The sequence below is a fragment of the Ranitomeya variabilis genome, chromosome 7 (genome assembly GCF_051348905.1).
Source record: "Ranitomeya variabilis isolate aRanVar5 chromosome 7, aRanVar5.hap1, whole genome shotgun sequence".
Lineage (NCBI taxonomy): Eukaryota > Metazoa > Chordata > Amphibia > Anura > Dendrobatidae > Ranitomeya > Ranitomeya variabilis.
Window position 1 is genome coordinate 102031594 of NC_135238.1, and position 12476 is coordinate 102044069.

At 44.3% G+C, this 12476-nt stretch overlaps 1 protein-coding gene across 1 annotated transcript in view; it reads left to right on the plus strand.

The window, feature by feature from the left end:
* The window catches only part of PGAP1 (post-GPI attachment to proteins inositol deacylase 1), a 1745445-nt gene that overhangs the window by 623954 nt on the left and 1109015 nt on the right, over positions 1 to 12476 (plus strand). Inside the window, exon 11 of the mRNA XM_077275621.1 lies at positions 1146 to 1195. Within this exon, the coding sequence (XP_077131736.1) occupies positions 1146 to 1195 (50 nt within the window). The remainder of the gene's footprint in view (positions 1 to 1145; positions 1196 to 12476) is intronic.

Below are 12476 nucleotides of genomic sequence, written 5' to 3' on the forward strand. Positions count from 1 at the left end.
AGTAAAACAGGGATAGTTAAATAAGTGTAGTGAGGTGATAGTCCAGTCTAATAAAAAAAATATTACAATTTGAGAATCTTCAGTGGTTGACATCTCCCAATGGCCAACTGAAAAGATTGCAACAAACTGCAAGCCCTCTAGACCAGTCAGGTCTCGCCATCAGGCACAGAACAATACAAAATCAGAAGCACCTAAATGATTGATTAACTTTCTGAATAAGGTTTTGAATGCCATGAGCAGTGCCATTTTTACTATCATTAATTGTTTTGGGTGTTTTCTGACACATGAGTCCCTCAGTCACTTTCAAAGTGAAGTTGTCCCTTAAAAAAAAATGTGTAAATTTTATGGGAAAATTGAAAGATTACTGCAAATTTTTTAACCCCTCTAACAAAAAAAAAAACATTTTTTAAATGATGATGATATAAAGTAGACATGTGGTAAATGTTTGAATTTTTTTGTGTGGTATGACTAATTTTTTTAGAGCATAATAATTCTGAGTTAAATAATGATTTTTTCTAAATTTGTCAAATTTTTTATATTTTCATAAAAAAACAGGAAACCATATCAACCTAAATTTACTACCATCATGAAGGAAGTGTCACGAGAAAAAAAAGCTCTCTCATTATTACTGGGATATATTGAAGCATTCCAGTGTCATTACCACAAAGTAAAACTGAGCAGAACTGAAAAAAGTTGGCCTTGTTTGGAAGTTAACAGGCTTCGGCAGTAAGGGGTTAAATGGTTATTTCCAATATTAAAAACTTTAAAAGACATTACTTAGTACAACACTTAGCAATCTCTGGGCATCCCATGGAGAATGAATGGAGCATTGACACATGTGAGATCACTGGTCCATTTCAACTTGCCATTTCAGAGCCTTGTTCTGAGGATTGATTGAGGTCCAAACAGCCAATCTGTCTCCGGTCTGCAAGTAATCACGTATTCTCTTAATGGGCAATAACTTTTTTGGTTGGAAATAACCTTTAAAGTACACTATTTCTTGCTAGAGAGTTGAAAATCAAGCCTTGTAAATTCCTAGTTGTTTGGCTTTTATTCATTATACCCTAATGGATTTGTGCACACAACTAAAGACTGCAAAGTAAAGGTGGTTGATATTTTATTGTATTTTTTTTTTTTTTTTGTAGTTTACTCACAGTTGGATATTTGGATGCAGCGTTAAAGATTTAACTAAGTGGTATGTATGAATTATGTTCCTGTACACTTTTTTTTAATAGAGAAATAAAGAATAGTGTGTTTTAAGTTTTTAGTACAAAGGTATTAACACTTAACTCTTCTTATCATATTCCTACTTTAGGTGTTTTTATGCCACTTTTGGGCAGTGCTGCAAAAAATAGCAGAGATGATGAGGAGCCTGGATGGGTGTCAGGGTCATAGTTAGTATTTGTTGTAGATGCAGGAAGCTGATGGGGAGTTAAGAAAATAGATTATGCAATTTAGAGTCTTCTGTAATTACCGTATATACTCGAGTACAAGCCGACCCCCCTAATTTTGCCACAAAAAACTGGGAAAACTTATTGACTCGAGTATAAGCCTAGGGTGGAAAATGCAGCAGTTACCGGTGAATTTGAAAAATAAAAATAGATGCTCCATATGGCCCCATAGCTGTGCCATATAGTGCTCTGCAGCGTTCATTATTGCCCCATAGCTGTACCATAGAAAGCTGTGCCATATAGTGCTCTGCACCGTTCATTATTGCCCCATAGCTGTACCATAGAAAGCTGTGCCATATAGTGCTCTGCACCGTTCATTATTGCCCCATAGCTGTACCATAGAAAGCTGTGCCATATAGTGCTCTGCACCGTTCATTATTGCCCTATATCTGTGCCATATAGTGCTCTGCACCGTTCATTATTGCCCCATAGCTGTGCCATATAGTGCTCTGCACCGTTCATTATTGCCCCATAGATGTACCATAGAAAGCTGTGCCATTGCTGCTGCTGCAATAAAAACAAAATGACATACTCACCTCTGTTGCTTGCAGCTCCTCAGCGTCCCGTCCCGGCGTCTCTCCGCACTGACTGATCAGGCAGAGGGCGGCGCACACACTATATGCGTCATCGCGCCCTCTGACCTGCACAGTCAGTGCGGAGAGACGCCGGGAAGATGGAGCGGCGCCCGGCGTGTGGAACGCGGACAGGTGAATATGTAATACTTACCTGCTCCCGGCGTCCCGCTCCTTCCCCCGGACAGCTGGTCTCCGGGTGCCGCAGCCTCTTCCTCTATCAGCGGTCACCATTACCCCTCATTAGAGAAATGAATATGCGGCTCCACCCCTATGGGAGTGGAGTCCATATTCATTTCTCTAATGAGCGGTCCCACGTGACCGCTGAACAGGGGAAGAGCTGCGGCACCTGGAGACCGTGGGACTGCAGGGACAGCACCAGGAGCCCCGGAAACAGGTAAGTATACCTCAGCGCCCTCTCCCCCTCACCCGCCGACCCTGCCGCCGACCGTGACTCGAGTATAAGCCGAGAGGGGCACTTTCAGCCCAAAAATTTGGGCTGGAAATCTCGGCTTATACTCGAGTATATATGGTAAGTTATATTCTCCAGAAGAAGATGTTAGAGTATATGTGACAGTTTATTCAGATATTATAAGGAATGGTTCAACTGCACTACAAAGATAGAACTGCAGTGAATCAAGTGTTAGGGGCGAGTTCTGTGTATTATTTTTGTGTGTATTTGTCAAGTTATCCAAACCTCTAGGGTGCCTTTAACCCCTTCATGACCTTGGGATTTTCCGTTTTTCCGTGTTCGTTTTTCGCTGCCCTCCTTCCCAGAGCCATAACTTTTTTATTTTTCCGTCAATTAGGCCGTGTGAGGGCTTATTTTTTGCGGGACGAGTTGTACTTTTGAACGACATCATTGGTTTTACCATGTCGTGTACTAGAAAACGGGAAAAAAAATTCCAAGTGTGGTGAAATTGCAAAAAAAGTGCAGTCCCACACTTGTTTTTTGTTTGGCTTTTTTGCTAGGTACACTAAATGCTAAAACTGACCTGCCATTATGATTCTCCAGGTCACTACGAGTTCATAGACACCTAGCATGACTAGGTTATTTTTTATCTAGGTGGTGAAAAAAAACTCCAAACTTTGCTAAAAAAAAATTAAAAAAAAATTGCGCCATTGTCCAATACTCGTAGCGTCTCCATTTTTCATGATCTGGGGTCGGTTGAGGGCTTATTTTTGGCGTGCCGAACTGGCGTTTTTTAATGATACCATTTCGGTGCAGATACGTTCTTTTGATTGCCCGTTATTGCATTTTAATACAATGTCGTGGCGACCAAAAAAACATAATTCTGGCGTTTCAAATTTTTTTCTCTCTACGCCGTTTAGCGATCGGGTTAAGTCTTTTTTTTTTTTTGATAGATCGGGCGATTCTGAACGCGGCAATACCAAATATGTGTAGGTTTGATTTTTTTTTTTTTTTATTGATTTAATTTGATTGGGGCGAAAGGGGGGTGATTTAAACTTTTATATTTTTTTTATTTTTTTTCACATTTTTTTTTATTTTATTTTTTTTAACTTTTGCCATGCTTCTATAGCCTCCATAGGAGGCTAGAAGCAGGCACAACACGATTGCCTCTGCTACATAGCAGCGATTTGATGTTTGCTGCTATGTAGCAGAATTGCAGGTGTGCTGTGAGCGCGGACCACAGGGTGGCGCTCACAGCTGCCGGGGATCAGTAACCATAGAGGTCTCAGGGACCTCTATGGTTACTATTCTGAAGCATCGCCGACCTCCGATCATGTGACGGGGGTCGGCGATGCTATCATTTCCGGCCGGAAACGGTAGTTAAATGACGCTGTCTGCGTTTGACAGCGGCATTTAACTAGTTAATAGGCGCGGGCAGATCGCGATTCTGCCTGCGCCTATTACGGGCACATGTCAGCTGTTCAAAACAGCTGACATGTCCCGGCTTTGATGCGGGTTCACCGCCGGAGCCCGCATCAAAGCGGGGCTTCTGACCTCGGACATACTATCCCGTCCGAGGTCAGAAAGGGGTTAAACAGTGGGTTATTAAAGGGAACTTGTCACCCCCCCCCCAGGGTGTTTGTAAGTAAAAGAGCCACCTTCAGCAGCTCTAAGGCTGCATTCTGTGAAGGTGGCTCTTATGTTTATTATCCCTAGTAACACTGAAATATTGACTTATAAATTGCGCCCCATACCTGTACTGAGTCCCAGAGGTATGGTGTCTCCCCCTGTTTGAGCCACCGCCCAGCCGTCAATCATCCCCCTCTTGCATCTGTGCGCTGCCTCCTGTGTTGCTGTTACATGCCCTGCGCCTGCCCCCATCTCCCTCCTCCTCTTTTTCTTTCTTAGGGTACTTTCACACTAGCGTCGGGCTCGGCCCGTCGCTGTGCGTCGGGCCGACGTTCCCGATGCTAGCGTTGTCTCCGCCGCACAACTGGGGCAGCAGATGCATTTTTCCAGCGCATCCGCTGCCCCATTGTGAGGTGCGGGGAAGTTCGGGGAGGTGGGGGCAGAGTTCCGGCCGCGCATGCGTGGTCGGAAAAAGCGGACCGTCGTGAACAAAAAACGTTACATGTAGCGTTTTTTGCTCTCGACAGTCCGCCACTGCACGACGCATCCGTCGCACGATGGGTGTGACGTGTGGCAATCCGTCACAATGCGTCGCTTAATGTTAATCAGTGGTGAAAAAACACATCCTGCAAACACTTTTGCAGGATGCGTTTTTTCGGCAAAATGACGCATTGTGACGGAATGCAGTTAACGCTAGTGTGAAAGTAGCCTAACCTGGACAGCATCTGATGAGCTGACCTGCCAGTGAACTGCGTGTGGGGAGCTTAGGTCATCAGACGCTGCCGCGGGAGGAAAGAGAGGAGGAGGGAGATGGGGGCAGGCTCAGGGCATTTAACCGCAACACAGGAGGCGACTAACAGACGCAAGAGGGGGATGACTGATGGCTGGGAGGCGGCTGAAACAGGGGGAGACACCATACCTCTGGGACGCAATACAGGTATGGGGTGCAATTTATAAAAGTCAATATTTCAGTGTTACTAGGGATCGGAAACATAACAGCCACCTTCACAGAATGCAGCCTTAGTGCTGCTGAAGGTGGCTCTTTTACGTAAAAATGCCCTGGGGGGGTAACAAGTTCCCTTTAAACTTGGTTATATCTCTTTTAGAAGAAAGCCATGGGAATATAAGGTATTCAGGCCCAAACAATGTTAAATCTGTCTCGTTTCTTACCATAATTGTGTTTTGAGCACTGGAGAAGAAGGGAAGGAGTGCCATTTGACTTTAGGAGTGTGAATTTTGATAGGATAATTTGTAGACACCATAATACATCTGAAGAAACCCTGAGGTGCCATAACAGGAGGACCCTGGAAACTTCCCCTTTAAGAATTAATGTAAGCGTGAGCATACTTTGCATTTTGCCCCCTCAGGTGTTTAACTTTTTTTTTTTTAATAATTGGCTGTGAACATTAAAAAATAATTTTTATCTAACAAAATGTTTCATCCCCATATGTTTCATTTTCACACAGTCTAAAAAGCACCTACCGTAGCAATTTGTAACATAATTTCTACCTTAGTATTCCAGTACCCTATATGTGATGATAAACTACAATTTGGACATACAGCTAAGCTAACACACATTTTTGTAGTCTGGATTTTGCTGAAATTTACTGCAGATGTCTATACTGTATGAGCAAAAACAATAGAAACCCCCCAAAATGACACCAATTTGAATCTGCAATCCATAATTATTCCACAGGTTTTTTTTTAACAGAATATTTTGAACACTTAGCTGTAAAACTTCCAAATTCAATGTTATGCCAATATAATTTTGCTTCAGAGCTATTTTGTTTCCTTAGAGGTTATACAGGTTAACAAAATTTATAATCTTTAATAATAGTCATTTATTTTTATATAGCGCTAACATATTCTGCAGCGCTTTACAGTTTACACCAATCATCATCTCAGTCCCCGATGGGGCTCACAATCAAAATTTCCTATCAGTATGATTTATGTTTTGCAGTACAATTTCTTCTAAGTATGTCACTATCCCATTTGGTACAGCAATACATCACAAATTTTGGCATTTCAGCAGTTTAACAAAACATATTCAAAATACAGTTATGTAGTCTACATGTGCTTTAAATGCAGACTCTCCGCTTTAATTTGAAGGTATTTGTATCCTAATTGGAGTAAGGGTTTAGGAATTAAAGCTTTTTAATATATAGCTGCCTCTTTTATAGAGACAAAAAGTAATTTCTACAATCATATCAAATGCTCTTTAATGGGCTGTATGGGCTATTCCCAGTTTATCCATCATCAATTAGCCTGGTGTAACGTCTGTGGTAGTGGAACTACTGTTATGTGGACCAAGGAGAGCCTGGAGGGGTGAGACTAGGAGAACACCTGACTCTTCACTAGAGCCCCCTTATATAGTATAATACAGACCCCCCTCTTAGGGCATAATGCAGCCCTCTCATACAGTATAATGTAGCCCCCTTAGAGAATAATGTAGCCCCCTTATAAAGTATAACACAGCCCCCTCGTATAATATAATGCAGCCCCACTTCATATGGTATAATGTAGCCCCCTCCACCCCATCATTGTCCTCACCACCTCCATCATTGCCTTCTCACTCACCACTCCTATCATTGCCCATTTCACCACTACCATCATTGTCCTTTCCACCGCCACCAACATTGCCTTCTCCCCACCAACCCATCTCTGTTCTCTCTATCACCCACATCATTGCCCTCTCTAATACTCACACACAGCACCGCACCACTCTTTCACACACACGCACATACACGCACGCAGACAGACACACCGCACCACTCATCTCTCCGTACGTTCCCCGCAGCAGCAGCACATCCCGACAGCATCTTCATCGCCGGCATCTTTCTCCCTGAAATAGATTCGTGCTGAATGATGTCATCCAGCTGCACTGCTGTGTCAGACAGGAAGCGCCAGGCAGGAAGCTGGACGGCATCAGATCCCTGCAGTTCCGCTCCACTTCCATTGCCAGTCGATTGCCCTCTGTTAGCCCCACCTCTGGGGCTCCGATGCAGCCGCTCCTGCTTTATATGCAGGCAGTGTTAGCCTCAGCCTGCAGCTAACACTGCCTGCTATTACAGTGAAATAGGGGCGTGGGGAAGCGTGAATATTCTTACCTCTTTAGCAGTGGGGACATGCTCCTGTCTCCAGCTGCTGCTGCGCTGGCATCGGGTGGGCCCCCCTGACTCACGGGCCCCATAGCAGCTGGGTGTGCCGCTATTGGTGACACTCCACTGGCTGGGGGCCCCTGAGCAGCGGGGGCCCTAGGCAGCTGCCGGCCCTGTATGCCAGCAGGGGTAAGTGCCTGGGCCCACAAGTGAATCCTCCGGTTCCCCGGTGGGCCAGTCAGACCCTGCTTGTATGCGTGTCTTTTCATCAATTGCAAAGTCTTGGTCTCCTCCCAAATTCTAGAGAAGCCCTTATTGAGAATCTCGGCCGTAGAAATGTCAGTGATAGTAGTTACAGGGAGCCAAATTTTGCGATGTTGACCATACACAATTAAAAATGGAGATTTAGTTGAGGACTCACAAGGTTGTTATAGGAGAATTCGGCCAAAGGCTGGAGTCCGGCCCAATGACTGTGATGAGCATTGACAAAATTCCTAAGGAAGTTGGTTAGGATCTGGTTGATCCGCTCCTGGTCATTGGATTGGGGATGGTAGCATGAAGAGAAGACCAGGGTTACATTTAGTAGCTTATAGGTATCCCCTCAAGAAGTGAACGGGACACCTCTATTAGAAACTATATGGAGCAGTGACCTTTAAAGATGGAAGATATGATGGATGAAATTCTGAACAAGCACAGAAGCAGAAGGGAGACGGGACAAAGGAGAAAAGTGGGCCATCTTTGAGAAGTGGTCCACAGCTACCCAAATGACTGTATGTCACGATCCATGTTTGGATCTGTGGCAGATCTGGTTTCCTTCACATTAAAACCTTTTTTCCTTTCAGGTCATCGGGGGTTAATGCAGTTTTTCCCCGGTGGCCGCTGGTGTAATTGCATTGCAGCTTGTTCTGCTGTTGTGGGTGGTGAACACTCCCACCTTCCTTTAAAAGGTCACCTGGTGCATCAGCTGACTGTTGGTTATACAGTTCCTTTCAGGAGACCAACCTCGCAGTAGCAGCTCCCTGGTGTCAGCCTAGTCTGGTGTTTGGAGCTCAGTTGCTGTACTATCTGTGTTGTGGACTCTGCAGCTAAGTTCTGAGTTTTGTTGCTTTGTAGTTTGTGCATTCACCTTTTTGTATTGTGTTTCCCTCACTCATATTGTTTATTCCTGTTTATTTGGTTTGTGGTGCTGTTTACACTGTTCACCTCCTGGGTTTGGGGTTTAGTTCAGGGTTTAACAGGAGACAGGGACAGGTCGGTGACTTGGGCCTCCCTACCGTCAAGGGTACCCCCAAGTTAAGGAAAGACAGGGCTTCCCCTAGTCTGAGGGGCAGTTCAGAGGCCCAGATTCCTCATCTCCTGTTTTCCTATTTCTGCCCCGTGACACTGTACTTCCAGCCGAGACAGGAAATACCGAGATGTGCTGCCAGGGATCTGACGGTACGGGCAGAGGAATAAACTGACTAGACAAAAGCTATTTTTGAGTCTTATTCTGGGCATAGGATGGACAGGCTGAGATAAAATTTGCAATATATTTGCACAGGGATGACCACCCATAATGCAGTGTAATGAGATGATCATTTTACTCATAAATGAGTGACCCACTGAAGAACCCACCTCCTGTCTGGTTCATTAACAAAGGTCTTTCCAGATTAAACCAGAAACAAGTCCACCAGAGTAACAGTAAGCATCTTGAGGACTCATATGACTCATTGATGTATTAAAGCTACTCCTCCTGGTGAGAAGACAAAAAGAACCTAGAAAGTGCATCCTTTACATTCTTGTCTGCCGGCCGTAAATGGAGATCAAAAACCAAGCTGGTGAAGAACAAATGACTACCTGGCGTAATGCGGATTTAGCTGCTGTGCAGACTGCAGATTGTCATGGAGGTGGTGTGTGGAACCACTGTGCCACGGACCATGAAGAGCCTTGAGGCGAACACCTGACTGTTCACTAGAGCCTCTGATACTGAGGTTAGACTTGGCTCCCAATGAACGCCGGGTGCCACTACAGGACAGACCAATGGACGCGCAGCAGCTTGACCCAGAGGACAGACTGGAGGGAGCAGCATCGGAGTGAAGCAGACAGGTTCTGCACTGGAGCGCAGCCGGCAGAATCTGCACCGGAGTGCAGCAGGGACTGGTATGCAATAGTGATGAGCGAAAATACTCAATACTCAAGATTTCTCGAGCATGCTCGGGGGTTCTCCTAGTATTTTTTAGAATGCAATGTAGATTCTCGTTATTTTATCAAAAGAACTAAGGACTTTTCAACCCTGGGCATAATTGCCTTCCTGTGTAATTACATCTTGCATTTTATGGTCAGTCTCTTTGATGTACGTTTTAGCTGTTATGCAGAGTTAAAGGAATGTATATTGCTCTTATAATATAATAATAATAATAATAATTTTTATTTATATAGCGCCAACATAATCCGCAGCGCTTTACAACTTATAGAGGGGACTTGTACAGACAATAGACATTGCAGCATAACAGAAATCACAGTTCAAAATAGATACCAGGAGGAATGAGGGCCCTGCTCGCAAGCTTACAAACTATGAGGAAAAGGGGAGACACGAGAGGTGGATGATAACAATTGCTTTATTTATTGCTAATATGAGTCCATGTTGGCTCCAACATACGCCCCTTTGTGACTGAATGACCCATAACTGTGATACCATAATTTCCCACGGGATCAATAAAGTGTATCGTATTGTATCGTATCGTAACTGTTAAAAGAATACCATTCCATAATCCTCTTTACCACTATAGTCGATTCTTCTTGTTTCATGGGCAAGGAGTGTCATTACAAATTGACTCGCCATCTGCAACATTCACTTGAAATAATAAATTTCATTACAGCTTGATTTCTGATAGGACATTGAAAGGGGCATACAAACAGAAGGGAAAAAAAAACTATATAAATCAAATAATACATGAGTGAACAGCACACAAAAATGTCAAATATAATCAACTATCAATTTCATTATTTTTTCTTTAGGATACCTATTCCCACTAGGATTTTCCTATTTGTTTCTTTCTGGAATCATACAGTCTTTCCTACTGTGCCCTCTTCTGATTTCCTTCGGGTTTCCTGGTTGCTAGGCAACCCCCACATGTACTTATGCTGGCTAACAGATGTAAATCATTCTGCTGTGGCAAGAAAAACTAAATCTCCGAGCACTAAAAAATACTCGGAGGACCCCCGAGCATGATCGAGAAATCTCGAGTAACGAGTATATTCGCTCATCACTAGTATGCAACCTTACACAACTTAGACTGCAAAACAGGAAGGTTGCTCAGGCACCTCTCCAGTGAGGAGGAAGTAATATATACATAATGTCCCACAGGTTTTGGCTGGGGAGGAAATAGCAAGTGCATGCGCAGACCCTTTAAGTGGGCGGAAGTGCGCGTCCCCTAAGAACATGGCTAGAGGACCGGCTGGAAGCATGCAGAGCATGGAAAAGGAAAGAACTGACCACAGCACGGGTGAGTGAAGTAACACGCCGGAGACCCTCCCTGTCAGAGCTGGACTCCGGCGTGGTGCTATCACAGGCTAAGTTCTTGTGGTCTATATAGATACTTACTGGATGAACCGCATTTTCAAGTAGAAAGTGCCACTCCTCCAAAACCAACTTCATTGCCAACAGTTCTTGATTGCTTTTCAAATAGTTGCGCTCTGGGGCTGAGAAGGCTTTGTAAAAGAAAGCACACATTATCATACAGATTTCTGAGTAAGAAGTGCACCTGCCCCGGGAAAAGCATCTGCCTCCAAAAATATTTGCTTATTACTTTCAGGTCTGTGCAGTACTGGAGCCAAAGGAAAGGTCTGTTTTAGGGAGCCAAAGGCGCTTGAAACCTCAGGAGTACATACCCTAGGGTTACTGCGCTTATGGGTCAGGTCAGAAATTGGGGCTGTCAGAGAGGAGAAATGTGGCAGCAGTTATCAGTGAATTCCAGAAACCACCAAATTGCTTTCAGGTCATCAAGACGGCGGACACTTACTCGGGATCTATTCTCAGACTGGTAACTGAAATGATGTAACTTAGGGAGTGAAAGGAGGTTTGCTCGAAGTCACACTTCTCAAATTTGGGTTTCAAACTGTTGTTCTTAAGCCTCTGCAGGGCCTGCCAGACATTCCTCTTGTGTGTGGGTAGATCAGGGAAGAGCACCAGTATGTCTTCTAGGTAAACCACCACACAAACGTATAGCAGGTCCCGGAAGATGATGTTAGCTAGTTCTCAGAAGACTACTGGAACATTGCAAACTGCAAACGGCATTACGGGAAACTCATATTGGATTTCCTGGGTGTTAAAAGCAGTCTTCCATTCATCCCCCTTTCATATTCATTTCAGGTTATATGGTCCCGCAGATCAAATTTGGTAAGTCTCTGGAGCCTCTGAGGCAATCAAACAACTCTGAGATGAGGGTCAGAGGATAATTATTCTTGATCATTATCTGGTTGATGCTCCTATAGTCAATACAGGGAGAGAGTGAGGCATCTTTCTTAACAAAGCTGGGGAGGATGACTTCTGGATAAATCCCCTGTCTAGGTTCTCTTCTTCAAATGTGCTGTGGTCCTTAAAATAAATGAAAATTGACATTTTGTTGGAAAAATAAAAAAAAGCTGAAAAACATATAAGAAAGTCCAGGAAGAGTCCAGTACTCGCTTCATCTTTACAAACCGTTTTTATTCAAATAACGATAAAACCAAGGACAAATAACACAGCAGTACTCTGAGGCATAGAGGGTGAAGATTCTGCTGAGTTTTGGGGTGCCAGTTAATACTAATTATCAAGAACTACTGGATCTTTAACAGGGGGTTTATTACAAACAATGTATCTACAATGACATACATAAGGGAAGTCTAACTAAGGCTACTTTCACACTAGCATTAACTGCATTCCGTCACAATGCGTCGTTTTGCCGAAAAAAACGCATCCTGCAAAAGTGTTTGCAGGATGCGTTTTTTCACCATTGATTAACATTAAGCGACGCATTGTGACGGATTGCCACACGTCGCACCCGTCGTGCGACGGATGCATCGTGCAGTGGCGGACCGTCGGGAGCAAAAAACGTTGCTTGCAATGCGCGGCCGGAACTCCGCCCCCACCTCCCCGCACCTCACAATGGGGCAGCGGATGCGCTGGAAAAATGCATCCGCTGCCCCCGTTGTGCGGCGGAGACGACGCTAGCGTCGGGAACGTCGGCCCGACGCACAGCGACGGGCCGAGCCCGATGCTAGTGTGAAAGTAGCCTAAGGAACAAGGGTACAATTAAAGGGAAGAGGCAATAGGAGAGGGTAGTAGAAGCTGGGA